This window comes from Ascaphus truei, chromosome 18 (assembly GCF_040206685.1).
Source record: "Ascaphus truei isolate aAscTru1 chromosome 18, aAscTru1.hap1, whole genome shotgun sequence".
NCBI classification, from domain to species: domain Eukaryota; kingdom Metazoa; phylum Chordata; class Amphibia; order Anura; family Ascaphidae; genus Ascaphus; species Ascaphus truei.
The window spans coordinates 17226867-17247504 of NC_134500.1; the positions used below are offsets into that span (position 1 = coordinate 17226867).

Genomic DNA, 20638 nt, shown 5'->3' on the forward strand with positions numbered 1-20638 from the left:
GCGCCATTAATGTACATAGCGCTTCACAGCAGTAATACACACGACAATCATATAAATAACAAATAACAGATCATGGGAATAAGTGCTTCAGACATAAAAGTAACATTGTGGAAGAGGAGTCCCTGCTCCGAAGAGCTTACAATCTAATTGGTAGGTAGGGAGAACGTACAGAGACAGTAGGAGGGCGTTCTGGTAAGTGCGTCTGCAAGGGGCCAAGCTTTATGCATCGTGTATAGTATTAGCCACGGAGCTACTCATATGCTTCTTTACGCAAGTGTGTCTGAAGGTGGGTCTTAAAGGTGGATAGAGAGGGTGCTAGTCGGGTATTGAGGGGGAGGACATTCCAGAGGTGCGGGACAGTCAGTGACAAAGGTTTAAGGTGGGAGAGGGCTTTAGATACAAAGGGGGTAGAGAGAAGACATCCTTGAGCAGAACGCAAGAATCGGGATGGTGCATAGCGGATGGTGTCTGTTTAAAAAAACACACACCACATCCTGGCATACAGCTGTAGAAGACTATATTATCCCGATGCATTATTTAACAGTAGGGCCATTACAAACAGTGGTTAAGGCAGAGGTTCTCAACTCCAGTCCTCAAGACCCCCAACAGGTCCGGCTTTAAGGATATTCCAGTCAACAGTGGGATATGCTGCTCAGTTATAATATGAGCTACAGAAATTCCTTCCAAATCTAGAAGCATAAAGTGTCCGGATTTGCCTTCAGTAAAATCATACCTCTAAATCGGTAGTAATAATACTATGCCTGGGAGGAAGGTGCGCCATGTGGTACCTAACACAACATATGGCGCAATATAACAAAACTCCCCCCAGTATCTGTATAGGATCGGTGTATGAGGGAAGGGAACAATAAGAAAGGCTGCTACTGCCTGTGACCTTATTTTAGATGCCCTCACCAAGTGTGGTAAATCCGTAGATCGTTGAGAAGTAGACTCCAGGCGAATTGTGTATGAACGATGCACAGCAGCACAAAAAATGGAGGATCACCCAGGGGTAACTCCCATTTTAAAAAAAATCCGATTTATTGAGCTCAGATAGACAACTAGCACAGTTAAAACACACCTACGCGTTTTGCGCCCCCTGCGCTTTATCAAGGTGTCTTTCAGGATATCCTTGATTCAGCACGTGGCTCAGTATTCGACTGAGCCACATTGAACCACCTGTGTTGACGCAGGGACTGATTGAGCCACCTGTGCTGAAGCAGGGATAGCCTGAAAACCTGACCTGTTGCCGGGACTTGAGGACTGGAGTTGAGAACCCCCTGGGTTAAGGAGATAACGCATGCATTTTTTTAATGCGTTATTTTGCGTTGACACTGGTAATAAAGTTTGCTATGTTATATCTATGTATCCATCACTCTTTCTGTGTGCTTATACGGATGTTTTTACTGAACTTGTGAATGGCCGTCTTTCTTACTCCTGGTGAAAAATACACCGATTTTGTGAGATTTTTTTTTTCCAGCTAAAAGAAATGGAAGATTTGGCAATTTTGTAAATATCTTTACCTACTTCTAAAATCTTTAAAATAAAAATAAATGTATCATGGAGCCTCAAGAGGTCACTGTATCACTGTGGGATGGATTTAGTAAATTCACTAAATCCAGGCACAGCGCTACTCAAAATACAATGGCCTACTCACTGTATAATCAGTTTACAGATTTATTTATATCACTTTCAATAAGGTATTCATAGACATATAGAAATTCCCTACTGTCTTTTTGCTGTACTGCTCTTATAGAAGGTTATATATGTGGACTGTAGTTCTGAGGTGTATATATGTATGATATATATATATATATATACTGTATGTGTGTGTGTGTGTGTGTGTATATGTTTGTATGTGTGTGTGTATATTATGTGTGTTGTATATATGTGATATATATATATATATATATATATATATATATATATATATATATATATATATATATATATATATATGTCGAAACAGCTGTCTGTGGGTGGTTTTCTGGGTATGCACCTTAACCCTGGCTGTGCTCAAAGCTGTGACCATGGAGCAAGCTTAAGCCTATAGGGACCATGTTAAAAATGGTTTTTGAGGCAAAACGTGACACTGTGTGTTCATTTGCATGTCATTTCCCAGAATCCCTTGCTGCAGTGGAAGTGCTGTATGCTGGGTGATAATGGGGAAAGGCGGGGTTGCAGACCTGCGTAAGACATGCAAATGAGCATACAGTTGTATTTGCATATATATATATATATATATATATATATACAGTGTTCGACAAACCTATACATTTGCTCGCCCCGGGCGAGTGGATTTAACCCCCGGGCGAGTAAATATTGGCCCAAGCAGCACACGTTTGGTACTAGGTGGCGAGTAGATTTTTTTGTGTGGCGAGTAGATTTTTTTTATATATATATATATATATATATATATATATATATATATATATAAAAGAAAAAGAGAAAAAACAGGCGCACACCTAGTGCATTAAAGTAAAACAAACAGTTTATGGAACATTAAAAAACAGACAAATGCCCACTCACAAGTCAAACGGTAAAATAAAGCAGTTATGAGATTGGCTCTCATATGCCAGTAGTAGCGTCCGGATCAGCAATGGAGTCCTGTCCTACACACGCGTGGCGCAGTCTCCTTCACCTACACACGCGTGGCTAAGACGGAGGAGGCACTTTCCCACTGAATACAGTGTATTACGGACTACTACGATTGCAGTTTGTGAGCGGCGAGCCAGACAAGAAGAGCGGACATATCTCTACTATTCCTGGTGGTGCAGCAGCCAGAAGTAAGCAGGCGAAGGCTTTGGTTCCCGGAGGGATTTCCTTTTGCGGGGCACACGACCGGGAGGACGTCACTTCCGGTGAAGGAGACTGCGCCACGCGTGTGTAGGACAGGACTCCATTGCTGATCCGGACGCTACTACTGGCATATGAGAGCCAATCTCATAACTGCTTTATTTTACCGTTTGACTTGTGAGTGGGCATTTGTCTGTTTTTTAATGTTCCATAAACTGTTTGTTTTACTTTAATGCACTAGGTGTGCGCCTGTTTTTTTCTCTTTTTCTTTCATAGGTATCTACAAGGGAGTTGTGATCCCTTTCAAACGGGCTGCCGTTACCTGGATGCACTTTATTGGAACTGGACTCTATGTTTTTTAAGGTTTTGGTATTATCAAAATATTTTTTATGAATTTTATATGTATTTTTTTCATTTTTTATAGTAGTTTTTATTAAAGTCATTTATACAATATATGTGTTATCTTAGCAACATAGGATCTATTTTATATACACTACCCCCTCTGGCCACCCCATAGGTTGTTTCAACACAGTAGCTGACTTACTCACAGTTAGGCAGGTTGTAATAGTAGGCGCTCCTTAATATTTTTGTTTTGTTGTGATATATATATATATATATATATATATATACAGCTCTGTCTGGCAGTAAAGTATCCATACTGTACTAAGTAACGTCTTCTAAACGCTATCAGGTATAGAGCACCATGACATTAATTCACTAAAGTTCATTATATCAACAATAATATTTGGTTATGATAAAAAAAAGCAGAATATTTTCTGATATAATGCTGGATTATGTATGCACAATAATCATGTGTTTCCGCGATAGTGACACTCAATGTCTCATTATTACCACAAAATCCACATGCAAATACAATACAATACATGGCTGCCATAGGGTCATTGAATATAAAAAAGACCTTACATTATACTATGGCAGACAATAATTTGAGCCTCTTTGAAAAGTGATGGGTTTTCCCGTGCATGGAAATGGAAAACCTTTAAACACCACAGGGATTAAAGACTAGACCACCCCACCACTTCACTAACTACCCCACCCCACCCCCCCTTGTTTACCATCGTGGTTAACTATTAATTGCATGGTACAGTAATACCTTCCCTTTGGCAAACAAACACTGTGCCCAAAGAACTAATGTCCCTACGTACTGCAGTCCATATAAGTATGTCATTAATACTTGATATCTACAGTCCTAATTATAAATTGTATAGAAAAAGTTTTTAGTGTTGAGACAGGACCAAAGTAAAGTGGAAATGATACCTTTCATGACTAATGATTCAAAAGAGTGCTAGCTTTTAGGACCAAGAAGGTCCCCGTTCCAGTTCAAGGTTTACAGTATGATATATACCCAGGCCTTTGTTTCAAAATGTATGCAATACGAAGGTATTACACGCTTGGAACATTCTGCTTACCCAGTCAAGAATAGCAAAGAGGAATATAGCAAAAATGGCAGGTGTAATTCTGTAACGTTGCTCATCTTACTGGTGGTGAATTAAAGCATTGCCATCCAATCTTTTCCCATTCAAACTTGTAGTGTGTAAAGGTGTGAAAAATGGCAGGCTGGGTGTAGCATGTGTGATACGTTTTGTATATACTTGTGTGTATTAACCCTGGTTGCATACACTGTACGGTGTAAGTCACGTCCTCACAGGTGTGCCGTTCCTGACAGATGGTATATTGGAATGGATTGAGGGGAGATAATATTATTCATTTGATAGACATTGCGAGGTGAAGATTGGACCAGCTAGATAGCAGTGTGTTTTATCTCCTGTCCCATATGCAGGCCACGGGCCCACCGGTGTGCCATAAGTGACCGTCATCATTATCATAAATTATTACCATGACTGAATGGCATCAATTTGTTAGTTGCACAATTATTTTAGTTGTGGAATAAATATACTTTCCACTAGACCAGGTGTGGCCAAACGAGCCACTGATTGAGCCGCCTAGGCTGAAGCAGGAATATCCTTAAAACCTGACCTGTTGGTGGCCCTTAAGGACTGGAGTTGTCCATTCCTGCACTAGACATTATCGCTTAGATGCTGCTCGGTATGTTAATGACTCGCCAGGTGAGGTTAATACGTTAGCAACACAAGATGTAAAGTTTGGCATCTTGATGTGACAAAGGTGCTAAGCCCGTTGAGTACCGGAGGGGCCTCGGCCCCAGAGTGACGGAATGGAAGATGTGAGCGACGACTCTTCCATTCCACTTCCTGACCGATCACGTGGCAGTACTCTATCTCCCCTACGAAAACGAGCCGTAAGGTTATGACGTAGCTACTACTTCATGCGGCCCCTGGAGTGCCAGACCCAATGACTTAGTAGCTACGTCTATAGGGTGCCCAAGGGATTAATGCGTCCATAGCTTTCACAAAGTAAGCAGTGATCTTCTAGTTTCTTATGTAGATTTTAAGGAGTATTTGTGGGCCCTGGGGAAGCTGTTGGCGGGACAGATGCTATGTTAGTTCAGTCATACCTAACTGGTGTTACACACATCCATATCCTCCAAAAGCCCTGCAGTATTTCAGGGTCTGAATGTGAGTAGCGCCACGTTTTGGTGTGCCCTAACTAAAAGCATTAAGTCCCTGTGTCAACCCTAATGGACTTTTGCGGAAATGCCATCATATTTTCATGCATTATTACATATCATTTGCATGTCATCCCTAACGGCCGTTCTAGTTAACGCTATGCTTTTTAGGGGACAAAACATTGCTCAACATAATTTCCCGTTTGTACTAAACACTTAGTCTTAACATAACATTACATTTGTTTAAGTCATTAACAGAGCTTTGTGGATCTGGAGATACAGTATGCCATATCTTTTAATTAAACGTGAGGTTTTCATAGACAACATTATGGTGCACCGAGCTTTCCAAACCTCACAGGTCGCCTCCTCTTCATGCGTACCGTCTGTGTACTATAATTTCACTTATGAACAGTCTACATTATTCAGTAGTGATGCATCCATATGAATGGACAAAGTACAATTGCCAGTACCGGATATGAGTAGCGTGTAAATGCAGCACTGGATCTTTTGCATTCATGCTGAATTTATGAACAACATGAAAGATGATCCAGGTCTCCACGGGATTCTTTCGGAAAGAATTTATTCAAGATACACAACGTTTCGGCCTCACTTAGGCCTTTGTCAAGTGAGGCCGAAATGTTGTGTATCTTGAATAAATTCTTTCCTATAGAACCCCGTGGAGCCCTGGACCATCTTTCTTGTTGCTGTATACCTGGATTGCTGCAGATAGCCATCCCTGAACCAGTATCTCCAACATTGCGCAAGTATCGAATTTATTTGCAATTTTTTGGAGTGCTACACACCCATATATCCCTACATAGAATTTATGAACAAGCCGCAATACCTGGGGGGGAACGTGTTTGCACATGCTGCATATGTCTTGCTTCTGATTAGTGCATTACACCTTCAGGGTACATGCCGACATACAACTATTTTTCTCCTTGAAAAATGCACCATCCAAATAAATAAGCTCTTTTGTATTCAGGTTCAATATATTGAATAGAAGAGCTGTAATACTGATATAAAGCCCACCTCAATAGGACCTAAATTAAGTTTTATTCTCACAAGAATTTATAACTCTTGTAAATCAATACAGCCTCGAGCTAGTTGAAAAACTGATAAGTGTGTCTTATTAAAAAAAAAACTACAGTAGTTTTGGTGGGCAAGAAAATCATGAATGCAATGGCCGTACACTTCTTATGAAGGGCGCAGGTTTGGAAGCTCCAGTTATAATAAGACAGGTTTGTGAATACGGACAATTCATCAAACCGTTATTAGACGTAATATGACTTGCCAGCAATATTTTTTCAGAACATAAATCGACAGCAGAAATGTAATAATTTTGGGATGGTAAACAATAGTAATGGGAGGAATTTGAGCAGAGTTACGTTATTGATAGAGAATATATTTATATCAACCACTGTTTTTTTTTTTTATCCAGGAGATTCATTTCAAGTAAACTCGCACAGGCGTATCTTCGCATCTCACTGGATATTATTATACGCATGATGGGGCGCTGAAAGAGATGAGATATACAATTGTATTTAATGTGCGAACCTTCTTTATGTTCATGGGTCGTTGTTGCATTGACATCACTACTGAGTAATAGTAGACTTCTGTTCTATTACTATGGTTATGGAAATATCCAAGACACACGTGAATATATTATTGTTAGCGTTGAAATAACGATGCTTATTTTAATTTCCTTTATCTTCTACCATTTTTTTGTTTGCTATTTAAAGACTGGCGACAATGCATTATTTATGACATCTCTTCTTGCTAAAACTGCACTTCGCATTAAGGGATCTATGTACAAAGCTTCGCTGGCAGGAATTTAGTCGTAAATCTGATGCAAAGGAGAGCAGCAATTGTATGCATCTTTTTGTGCCAATGTATGAAAACGATTTCGATGTATTGTGCGGCGGGTGCGTAAACTATATTTCTGCAAAGAAAAATGACACTGGGGCTGGTGCTAGAGGCGATCTTTGGATGTTATCTGTGGCAATTTTATGCGCCATACCTGCGTCAGAAATGTCCATCTTTTTCTTGGTGTAAAAGACAAATAACAATATTACCTTCAATGCTGCTTCTGTTTTAGAGAGCACATGCAGAATAGGAATTGGGAATTTGTCATACACACATACAGTATGCCATGTGAAAGAGAGATGACGTGTAATCGTTTTGCATGTAATATTCAGCTATAACTAACTAATCGCGCCTATCTTAATACACGCTTGCATTCATTTGAGTGAATTGGGAACTCACTGCGAATTTAGAACTAGCATCATTTTTGCTTATGCAATTTGCTCCAAAAGAGAATCATTTGGTTAATCTACCCCACGGGGTTTTTTGGTGCAATTTTTTTTCTTTTCGGATTATATGGTCCCATAAAGCAGCTCGTTTCCTCCGGCAAATGGAAAGGAAATTATTCCAGTGACATTAAATCTGTAAAGTTTAAAGGTGGTGATGTATGGAAACACATCCATTCCAACCTGCACTTCAGGGTAGCATTAATTATAACAGATCTGTGCTTGATGACTAATGTTGGAAATGCAAATGAATAATTATTCTACAAATAAACATGACATTTATATTGGCACATCCACTTTTATTTTTTAATTAGTTTACAGCACATTTGTTTTCTAAGCTTATGGTTAAAATATAAATTATATGTTTATTTGGATAGCACTTTACAGCAGTAATGCACGTGACAAAATAGGAATAAGCACTTTAGACATAAGTAAATATTCGGAAAAGGAGTCCCTGCCCTGAAGAGCTTACAATCTAAGTGGTAAGTAGGGTGAACTTACAGAGACAGTAGGAGGGGTTTCTGCTAAGTGCATATGAGATGTATAGTATCTACCAAGGGAGCTATACAAATGCTTCATTCGAGGTGTGTTTTATTAGGGGCCTTTAAATGTGGAGAGAGTTATTGAGAGGAAGGACAATCTAGATGTGTGGGGCAAGGAGTGAAAGGTTTTAGATACAAAAGGCTCAACAGAAGTAATCCTTATAGCAGCGCTCATGCAGCTTTGTTTTATTTTATATCTTCAATGTATATTATTGAAGCAGGGGGTTTCTGGAGGTGAACCTCATTCATTTCAACTCTTGGGTCCCCCTGCTTCCCGAGATAATATCCCCTGTATGGGGTGCCGGCAGGAGCCCTGGATTGGTTCACAATATGGCGGCTTTAAAAGTCCCGCATCACCCGGGCCAACAAGAAGCCGCCACCTCATCCCTTGCAGCTTCCTATTGGACGGGACATTGAAACTGAAGAGAGATACCGGCACCCCCTACGGAGGTCGGTATCTAGAGAAGCAGGGAGTCCCCGGTGCTGAAATGAATGCGGTCCAGCTGCGGAGACCCCCTTCTTCAAACCTATTAAATAAAATAAAAAAGCACATTCGCTAAGTCTGCTCCTTTAAATACAACACAAAGCGGGCGGGTGACCAGCGAGAAATAATGGCTGAGATGTACGGAGGGGCACAGGAGTGTAAAGCCTTGAAAGAAAATAGCCGTAATCGAAGCAAAATTGAAAACCTTCACCTTTTTTAAAATAAAGAAATACAACTTATTAATTGAAGTTGGTACACATGATGCATTAATGGTTTTGGAAGCTACCTGAGCAAGTTGCAATATAATGCTGTAATTTAAGGGCGGCCAACACCAGTCCTCAAGGGTCACCAACACATCAGGTCTTCAAGGTATCCCTGCTTCAGCACAGTCATTGACTGGGCCACTGATTGGCTACCTCTGCTGGAAGTCCTTGCAATAATTGAGGGGTTATTGTAATGTAAAACCAAGAGAGATGTGGGAGCCTTCTGCGTGTTTAGTTGAACTTGGCAAAGATCACCTATTTCGATCTGCCTACGTTCCCTTCGTTACAGATGTTTGCGGCAAATTCGATTGATGCTGACAAGTCAATGGGCGTTGCATTTTTTATTACATTGACTTCTTAAATTCAATCAAACTTGTAAAAAAAAAAAAAATACCATTTTATTTTTTAGTCGCCGGGCTGCTACAGTATTTTTGCAGTTTTAAAAGGTGACATTTGGGCCATTTCCTTAGAATAAAACTGCAGTGACGCGAATCTCTAGTAAAACCCATACAGTATCTCACATGCTTACAGGCATACCCCACATTAACGTACACAATGGGACTGGAGCATGTATGTAAAGCGAAAATGTACTTAAAGTGAAGCACTACCTTTTTCCCCACTTATCCATGCATGTACTGTACTGCAATCGTCATACACGTGCATAACTGATGTAAATAACGCATGTGTAACAGGCTCTATAGTCTCCCCGCTTGCGCACAGCTTCGGTACAGGTAGGAAGCTGGTATTGCTGTTCAGGACGTGCTGACAGGCGCATGCGCGGGCTGCTGTTTGCCTATTGGACGATATGTCCTTACTCGCGAGTGTACTTAAAGTGAGTGTCCTTAAACCGGGGTATGCCTGTATACTACTAGACATCAATATACTAATACAGGGATGCTCAACTCCCGTCCTCTTCGAATGAGCCTGTGCCTCTGATTGAGCCACCTGTGCTGAAGCTGGGATATCCTGGAAATCTGACCTGTTGGGGGGACTTGAGGACTGGAGTTGAGCACTCCTGTACTAATAGATGTGCTTACCCTTGTAGAACAGATAAATACATCATTTTGTCTCCCCTGTAGCCTGGCTATTATTTTTGTACTTGTCATTCGATCTTGTAGTTATTTGCACTTATTTAAAGAGTCAATCCAACTGTTATTTTTTTTTTTTTTTTTAACATGGGATTGAAGCAGGGGGTCTCCGGAGTTGAACCACATTAATTTCAGCTCTGGGGACCGCCTGCTTCTAGAGATACTTACCTCTGTAGGGGGTGCTAGTAACCACTCGGCTAGCAGGGATCTTATAATGGCGGGATTGGAAAGCTTCTGCGGGCCAATGGGAAGCCGTGAAGTCAATGGGTTCAGTTTCCTATTGGCCCGCATGATGCGGGAGCTTTGCAGGAGATACAGACCTCCTGAAGGGGGCGTCGGAATCTTTGGAAGCAGGGTGTCCCCGGAGTTCAAATTAACAGGCTTCAGCTCCTGGGACCCCCCTGCAACAAACCTATGTTAATAAAATAATTTAAAGAGTCTGAATTGCTCTTTTAAAATGATGTACTGAGTCAGGACACCTGACCTTTGTCACAATACAATGTGTGTTTAATCGTATCAAATGTGTCAATCCTAAGTATCAAAAATTTATATTTTACACACTTTAGTCGAGAGAGTGGCATTAAAGAGGAGACTGGAATTGATTTTAGCAAAGCTTTTCAATGTTAATTTACATTAACTGACCAGAAGGAGTGTCAGCGTGTCTATGTAATTACTACTTGCTAAATGCTTCTCATGCGAGAAACCTTTTTGGGGAAGATGCTCCCCCATTACAGAATTGTAATTGTAACAAGGGAGAGTTTCAGAAACCTCAGGTGACTATTTCAGGGCAATAAAACAGCTGTAATTATTCTAACTCATTACAGCTCCGCTTCAAAAGCACAGTCATGTGCTCACATTTTGGGGGGACACTTATCTTCTAGAATCACAATCCTCTTTTCATCAAATGACTCCTGTTGATGTTTCAGCAGATGGCGTGATTGAAAATCAGGACGCAAACCATGAAACTGATTGCAACTGGACCTCTTCAAACAATGCGGAAGTTTCTCTTTCATCACAAAAATATTTGCTAAGTACAATCAAAAAGGAATCGTGGTAAGTGTGTTTCTGAGTTCACTGTGTATGCGTACAGAAAGACACACTAATTGCAACACTTACAGACTAATGTGTTAACCCCAAATGACCTTGTTTAGTTTAAAAGGTATATGCATTAGGATACATTGTCTGAACGTTTAAAGCACCATGCTTGAAAAAATAGTTTTTAATCGGTTTGAAGCAGGGGGCCTCCGGAGCTGAATCGTGTTATTTCAGCTCCTGGGACCCCTGCTTCCCGAGATACTTTATTCCATTGAGGTATTTCTCTGCAGTTTAAAGGTCCCGGTCACCTGGGCCAATAGGAAGACAAGGCATGACATTACGGCTTCCTATTGGCCCTTGTGACGTGGGACATTTTAAGCCGCCATCTCGATATCGCCAACTAGCCCAGCCAGAGCTGCTTCCGGCATCCCCTACGGAGGTAAGTATCTTAGGTAGCATGGGTTCCCCAGAATTTGAAATCAACGTGGCTCAGCTGTGAAGGTCCCCTGCTTCAAACCTATTAAAAAATTACAGAAATGCTGCATGGACTGCTGCTTTAAAGTAGAATGAATGTCCTTGGAAAGGTCTGCAGTGTTGGACCTAAACATTGGATGAGTAAATACTCCCCACGACCACTAATTTGGAGTATTACTCTTTGTTTCCTTTCTATGGGATCTCCCCATTGAGTTTCACCACCCATTGGTATCTTTCATATTTGAGTGCATTTACTGTATACCTTTATATATTTTACTAGGGTTGCCAGACGTCCCGTATATACGGGATTGTCCCTTATTTCATTGACTTATCCCGTTGTCCCGGAAAGGTCTGTCGGGACGCATAGTTGTCACGTATTATAGCGCCTCGACGTGAAATGCCTGAACTTAAAATGACTGTAATTAAATCAGTCATAAAAACATAAATATTAAATTATTAAAATAAAGTTAGGACACTGCCTGGTTATCTCATAATACCATGACCCCCACCCCTTAGGCGTTACTATTTCTCCCACCGCTACTTACTGTATTAGTTCAGCGCGGGTCTTTCCTCCGGCCAAGCGTGGAGATGAGAAAAACCACAGTATATGGCGGTTAAGCGGGAGATACCATTCTGCTCGAAGCATTTGGAAAGTACATGAAATTATATTTTTGCTTGCTGAGAAAATCTTCTATTATCTACTCACACTGCATTATTCTATACAGTCTAAGTGGGTTTACAATTTCCACTTGATGCAGCAATCCTCCAACATTTATTACTGCTAAAATTGATCTGGAAAGCGGCATTATTTTTAAACATTTTGTATTGTTTAGCAAAAATAAAGAACATTTACGAGCACATTCACTTGTCTGGCAGGACGCTAAACCTGCTGTACCTCATAATCACACAGCATACAGTGCTTTGACTGCAGGGATTCTGGGTAATGACCTGCAAATGAGCACTCTTGATTGTGTCACCTTTGGCTTCTTATCCAGTTTAATATGGATTCCTCAAAGCTTACGTATTTGTATTATTTTTCCAATCATTTTCAAAGTATTCTTATTATTTTTTATGTTTGTTTGGCTTCAGTGGATCTTATTGCCGTCCTCTGGTGCCATATTATCCCATTTGTGGTACAAAGATTGAGAAGGGACACTAAAATATTGAAAACCGGATTCCATGAGGCGAGACCAGCCACTTTGCACTTGGCTATTTCAGTAATCACAAAGGGGCTTTTTAAAGCAGGAATCCTCCCAGAAACCTACGTGAGTTTAACTCCTTTAGTGTTAGTATCTTTCCCCTTGAGCATGTTTGGCTTTTTAAGTGTTAAAAATCATGATTATCTTAATTTGAGGTTAGACTGCACTGGACTCTTCATTCATTCCACCCTCCCAACCCACCCCTTACATCTCCTAAACTGAGCATCAGATTTTCAGATTAAAAACTGTGTTGTAAAGGGCAAAAAGAGAGATCCTAAAGTAAACAAATAACAAGCAAACAAACATGTTGATTAGCTGCTTTGATCCAAATAAAAAATCAACTGTAATGCCACATTTTTGATGAAGTTAAAAAAAAGAAACCATAATTTATTCAATACTTTAATCCTTGGTACACAATTATTATACTCTCGCTTTTTAATGCACCTTTTTTAGTTATGCATGTTGGCCGTTCCATGTGGTGCAGCAACATACCGGTAGATTTTTGGAAATAGAAATCGGTGCTGCTGTTTTCTGGATGGGAAATGGTGCTTTTGAATAAATGTGTATACCATGAGTTCGAGCGAGAATAGAAAATAGAAGGAAGGCCCACGGGGAGACGTAGCGAGGTGGAGAAAGTGTGCATAGAAGTTTGTTGTGACACACTGCACCGTTTTCTGCTAGCGTTGGCGTCAAAGGTAAGAAATCGTTTCCTACATTTGACGCAAATTGTTCGCTAGGAAAGTTTACGCCACCCCTAAAATGGCAGATTTTAAAAATGCAAAAAGAAGATAAAAAAGTGACGCACAGAGCCGTGATGCATGTCATCGGTGTCATGTAACTTCTTCCTAAGGCCTAGTTTTGACTCTCGAAACCGCAAACTTTGGTGCAAAGACTTTGATGCATTGTTGCCATTTATGGCAATTTTGCTCCAAATTTTCCTGGACACCACTCGTACTGAACAGTTTTCTCCTTTGTCTTCCTTGAAAGCTTTTTGGGGAGGGATTGCAGTTCTAGAGGGGATACTTGACAGTGGTCAATCTCCTTCTGTTAGTTATGTCTCTAAATCAAGACTGAGGTTAATGGCATACCATCTTTGACTTCTATTATGCTGCCTGATTGATTTTCTGTATGTGAAGCCTAGAAGTCATTCAGGGTCAAAAGCTAAATGCAATCAGAGGTCAAAGAGGCAGGAAGAATATTCTCTCCCTTCCCTGGAGGCTCTGTATCACAGATAGCTATAATAAGCCGCTATCAATTATTTGTGTTTGGGTTCTGAGCATTGGTAAACAAATATTTTTCTTAAAGGTTAGCTTTCTCTTTTAAATTTATATTGCAGAGTCATTTATGTGGGTTAAGCAAGGATGTAGAGTATATGAGATTTGTTTTCAGAGTTTGTCAGCAATACAGAGACCTTAATATACAGTAATATAATACAAGATTATATAGATCCATCTATATATATATATGCATGCATCTAGGACAATTAGCCACTGCCATGACATTTGAGCACCAGGACAGGTCACCGTTGCAGGTAAAACACTTATCCCTAATAGTTACCTTAACCCCTTACCCTAAAATCTCTAACCTTACAAACCTTAACCCCTAACATTAACACCATGCCCTAAAAACCCTAATCTTTAACCCTAAACCCAGTCATTCTAACCCATAAAAAAAACGTAACCCATAACCCAAGGGCGAAACGACCACGGCCATCTGTCCCTCAGCGGCTAAACAGCTGCACCTAATTGTACTGTACGTGTTCGAGTATGTACAGTATGTATGTTATTGCACACTAGAGATGTGTAAAATTTCCCCCCGAGTTTATGAATCATGCGAAATGTACCCATTTTTCTTGGTGACATTTTTTGCAACATTTATTATTTGCAAAATCCACAGTTGGCTATTTCATCCAAGCCCTGAAATAAGGCTTTTTCTGGAGATGAGTCCTACAGTAATACAGTTCTATATAGGGTATCGAAGTGCATATTTCAATTGGCTCATTTGCATTGGGGATGGGCACTTTTGCGGGACTCAGAATCGGAGACTTTGATTTGAAATCACAGTTCCAGCAACTTTTAGATTCAACATTCGATTCGAACTCCGAATCAAGCTGCGGAACAAATTTCTGTATCTGCGTGATTCGAACCAACCCCCCCCCCCCCTCCCAAAGGCTCTGTTTCTATATGCATTTTTATATTCTCTGTGCAATTAATTCAACAGTTTTAAAAGATTTCTCAGCCTACCAGAATCCTAGTTTTCTGGTCTCGTGGTTCCTTACACTCTCCCTCTGGAATAATACTGTAGAAGAGAAAAATAAGAACAAATTGTCATGTCCTCCAAAACAGAAATACATGTAATGAGAAATGTTTCTCGAAACCTCTGCAGTGTTTTAGTGTGCGGTAGTTGGCATCGGGTATCTTGTTCTTCTTCTGAATAGGTATAATATTACGTTTTAATACTAAAATAACATTACAAGAATACAATACCGTCCTATCATTTTTTTTTTAGATTTCAGAATGCAATTTTTGGCTGGCCTTTTTTCAACATGAACTGCAAGTAGTGTGCATGCATGTAAACAAATCCTTCATTCGTTTTGATCATTGCAAACAGAGCATGTGTTTAAAAATGGAAGAAAACCATCAATTCATTGGAAGAAGGACAACAATAGGAGTGCATTTTGTGGGAAGGTTTAAGGTTCTCTAATAGGATGATGTTTTATTCTAGTTAAATACCAAAGCACAGGATCGGGTTATAGAATACAGCAAATCTATGTAGAGTACCATATTGCAAGAGGAGAATGTCTGTAAGGAATTATGTACATTAAGACTTCCCAGAGTTAGACAGTTTTACAATCAAAATTCAGAATAGTTGTTATAGAGCATATGTGGCCAACTTCATTCCTCAAGGGCCACCAACAGGTCAGGTTTTCAGCATAGGTCGCTTAGTCATTATGACCTGTTGGTGGCCCTTGAAGACTGGAGTTGGCCACCCTTTTTATAGAGCCATGTAATGTATATGTATTTAAGTATTGTGTAGTTAATTTGTCCCAGTTGCATCAATAAGCAGACTGTTATATTATAGAGCAAAGAACGGAGTGGATGGAATTATTCAACATATAATAATGGTAAAATGTGTATCAATTATTTATATGTGCACCAAATAAAACAAATCTGTCAAACCAAACAAACATGCACAAAATATGACATTTTATTAAAAACAATTCTTTCTTTTGTTGCACATGCTAAATGATGGAACAACTGTCAGCTTTTACTATAGAGTTACAACTCCCGAAGGTTTTCTTTATCGTTCTATTTCTGAGTTTAACATGTTCAAATCACATCAAAGCTTACCCAGCGTTTGCCTCTTTTAAAATGTGTGGAGACTGTAGCTGATACTATGCATTACGAAATGTCAATGTGTGGCAGCGGTGATAAGTTGTTGAAATCTTGCAACAATATTGGAATATTAATGTTGAACAAATACATACTCCATGTGTCTGGATAGGTCATCCTGTAATAATCAAGTCCAGTAGGCTCATCATAAGACATTAAGGGGTAACATTTCTACTGTCCAAAGTAACCATTTTTGGGTTGCTTTCGACCAAAGATTCTAGCAGACATCAATAGGGAAATTTGTCCGAAAACCGCACGAAAGGCTGCTTCGGTCTACTTTAACAAGAATGCACCCATAATTATCCTATTTACGAAGGCGCACTTTTTCATTAGACACCTTTCAGCACGTCTTGGTAATATATGCCAAGTACAGTAAATGGGCTGTATGGTGTCTTCCGGCACAGAAGGCGTCTTATGGGGTAGCAGTTCTTGGTAAATATGGTCCTAAAGCGTCAAGTGAAGAGGAAATCGTTACTAATCAACCACAAAGAAGACTAGTTACAGGCTTACCAGAAGCTGGCTACACAGTTTGTTATAGGGTGGCATTTTGTATGTTTTGCTATTACTATTCCTTTAGGAAACCGTGAAAGCATTACATTACATATCCAAAACAGAACTAATAATCTTTCCCCCTTCCACTGTTACCTCTACACCCAAACTTTTCCTCAGTCAATAATACCACGATCTTATCAACATACCAAACCTGCTGCCTAGGGGTCATCTTTGACTCTGCCCTCTCATTTATTCCTCACATTTAAGACCTCACTAAGTACTGCCGTCTCCACCTTTAAAATATTGATAGGGTATGCCCTTTTCTCAGTCATGACACAACTAAAATCCTAATTCACTCACTTGTCCTGTCCCACTTTGACTATTGCAACTTTCTCTTAGCATTCCACTCATTCGCTTGTCCCAACTCCAATCCATGAAAAATACTGCTGCCAGACTACCTCTCTCAACATTCCTCTTCTGCATCACTACGCAAATCCCTACACTGGCTTCCCATATCCTCTAGAATCAAATTTATAACCCTAGTTGTGATTTACAAAGCTCTCAACAATGCTGCCCCTTCCCTTTCATCTCAGGCCTCATTTCCAAATATATTCCTAAATGCCTGCTACGTTCTGCCTACGGCATCTGCCTTTCCTCCCGTGCTGCCCCTCTCTCTGGAAGTCCTTCCTACGCACTGTCAGACTCTCCCCCAGCTTTCAGACATTCAAAAATTCACCTCTTTAAGGAAGACTTTCTGGCATACCACTAACCTTCCCCTCCCCCCAACCCCCCAAACCTATTGGTGCCAACTGTGCGACTGGACCAAACTCCATGCTATCCCCAAACCTTAATGGGACCCCTAACATCCACACCCCCAAACCTTAATGGGACCAACTGTGCAGCTGGACCATACTGCAACCCATTTTGAGCAGCCTCATTAACTTTTTGTTTCAACATTGCCCCTTATTCCCACTAGGGTGTGAGCTCCCAGGAGCAGGGCCCTCATTACCTTCTGTATCTGGTTGCGCTTGTCTGTCCTTATATGTATATCATTCTGTTAATGTAATTGATATCACTCTGTACTCCTATTGTACCGCGCTGCTGCATATGTTGGCTCTTTACAAATAAACGATAACAATAACAGTTTTATTACTGAGATTAATTCCATGAAAGAAAATGAGAAATTAATTTGTTTAGGTTTATTTGGACCCTCAAATATTTGGACGCTCACATATTTGGACCTTCAACCAAATAATTGGAACTTCAAATAATTGGAACCTCAAAAGTATTATTTGTGATGAATGCGTGATTTAGCTTTAAAATTGAATTGCTTCTAAACTTCAAAATATCACACTGCACTGACTGTATTTTTTTTATACATCCTTTAAACCAGATGTGACTGGAATAATCAGTTTTTATGACAATAAGTGGATCGTGCCAAAGTACTTTCTAAGGGTTTTCTAAGTGTTCTGCGGGGAATTACCTCGGAAGAAATTTGACCTATTTCCCAATTTACCCGTAGAAATTTTAATTATAATTAGAGGATGATGAGAGCGTTCACCTTTTTGAAGGGAATCATGATTATCAGAAACACTTTTTTGAACGGCTACATTTTAATTGCAATCATTTCTGAAGTTCCTTAAATCTACCTCTGTAAGTATGTGGTGGTCACCAAACTGGCTTTTATTTTACTCTCCTGTGGCTCTCTTTTCTGCCCTTCATTTCTTTTCCTTCCATCTGTGCCTTTGTGTTTTTCGATCAAACCAACTCATTTCCCTGCAGATGTTGTCTGCTCCGACCTTCCAAAATCACTATTCTTTTCCTCCTGTGCTATCATCACTGTATCACTTTGTGCTATCCTGTTGCACTCTCAATGTTGCCGTCTGTCTATCTCCATTCTACATGCATCATGATTTCCCTTTAAACTTTTATCTCCATGCTTTCAGCAATTTTTTCCCCTCTTGTCTTCTGTGCTGTCAAACTTTGGTCTCCACTGCTTGATTAGATCCCTTCCTTTTTTTACTGGTTTGTTTGGTCGCCTTGCATTTCGCATGAGGAAAAGCAATATTTTTTTGCTTACTATAAGATGAGCTAAAAAATAATAAACTGCACTACATATTTTGTGAACAAATATTAATTTTATGGTAATGAGTTTGTTACTGTACATGTGTGTGCTTCTAGATCATCTCCAACCCTTCTTAACCCGCTGCTGGTTGAAGGTCTCCCCAATGATCTTCCCGGTACTAAGATTGCAAGCCTCCATGTCGTATTTTCTGATCTCATCCTCCCATCTTACTTTTGGTCGTCCTCGTGGTCTTTTAAGTTCCCTTGGATTCTAGTCAAGTACAATCTTTATCCAACAATGTCAATTTCTTCTTGCAATGTGTCTGGCCCACTGCCATTTTAATTTATTTCTTCACCCTTGTGGTAATGACTTTTGTTTGGTTTCAAACCCATTCGTTTCTTTTCCTGACTCTTCAGGTAATACCCAGCATACACCTCTCCATACTTTTGTGTTGTCTGAAGCTTCCAAATTACCTTTGCATTTATGGTCCACGTTTGACATCCATACGCAAGCACGGGCATAATACACTGATGGATCCCGTTCTTCTTTAGGCACAAGGGAAGGTTCCCTTGAAATATTGTCTTATTTTTTTCCAAATGCGCTGCATTCCATCTTCATTCTCATGAGATAAAATAAATAGGAGAATTAAGAAATTCTAGAGCTCCTTTGGATGAAACAAGAAAATCTTGCTGCGAAGCTTCCATTGTGCCCCAAAAGGAAAGTGTTTGACCAGTGTATCCTGCCTGTACCCACTTAGACTCTTACTGCGCAGCAAATTCAGAAGCTCCAGACAACTCGATGTATGGAGAGATATATGCTGGTTATTACGCAAAGACAGACATCACAAGTGAGAAGAAATTAAAATGGTAGTGGGCCAGACATATACAACAAGAAATGATCATCGTTGGCCAAAATGATACTCGACTGGATTCCAAGGGATGTCAAAATGAACAAGACGACGACCTGATGGGAGGATGAAGTCAGAAAATGTGTTGGACAAATGTGTAGAAGAGAGACTTATAACCACATAATATGGAAAATCATTGAAAAGGCCTTCATCCAACAAGGACTGAATATGATGATATACAGATGTATCAAAGCTTCATGCCCTCGGTGCCACTGTCACCTGGCACCAATGGATTGATGTTGCAGGGGGTCTCATTCTGAAGCATGGACCCCTGCAGCTCCATCGTGGCGGACCTTTGCTTCTTCACTCGCGGTGCCGAGGACAGCAAGTCTTGCTGCATTTGTGTATGTATACAGTATACACACTTTTTTTCTCTTCAAAATGAGGGGACAGGGTATTTATGTAACTTGTCTTAGGTGAGAGAGAACTGCATTTTTATTGCGAAATATTCTGTACTGTGTACAGTATTTCATTCCATGACATAAATAATGTACAAACAGATTGGAGCATATTTACTAAGCCGTGCAGCAGATTATTTTGGTGTTGGGAAAAGGGTAAAATAAGCATACCTCCATTTGCACAAACCCTGCATATTTTACACCCCATGCTGTAAATATTTTTAGTCTCATTGCTGACCAAGGTTATGCCCATTGTATAGCCTGCAATCATTTTTTAAAACCTCAACCAGGGTTAAAACTGAAGGCATATATCACTCTGCCTAGTAAAATAGAAATGATTGATAAATTCTTTCCTGCGGTCTTAACTTTCTTTAATGTCTGAAGTGTTATCTGGACAAAATAAGGAGACAATCTTTAGCTAAAACAGACATCTCGACAGTTCTAAAGAAAGTAGTTGACGTTGCCATAGAAACCTTTCAGTCCAAAATTGCCTGTCTCAGCTGTTGCATTCATGGGGCTAACAAATAAATATCCTCTGAATAACTCTGCTGAAGGTCTTTGACTCGCCATCCAACGTTCTGTCAACTATGAGCCATTTTTATTAAACACTAAAGTTGTTGGGGAGGGGGGGGGGGTTTGGCAGTGAAAGTTA

At 40.0% G+C, this 20638-nt stretch overlaps 1 protein-coding gene across 1 annotated transcript in view; it reads left to right on the forward strand.

Annotated features, from left to right (window-relative positions):
• LOC142468974 (protein unc-13 homolog A-like) overlaps positions 1–20638 on the forward strand; it is a 44814-nt gene that overhangs the window by 10572 nt on the left and 13604 nt on the right. The window contains exon 6 of the mRNA XM_075575727.1: positions 10954–11077. Within this exon, the coding sequence (XP_075431842.1) occupies positions 10954–11077 (124 nt within the window). The remainder of the gene's footprint in view (positions 1–10953; positions 11078–20638) is intronic.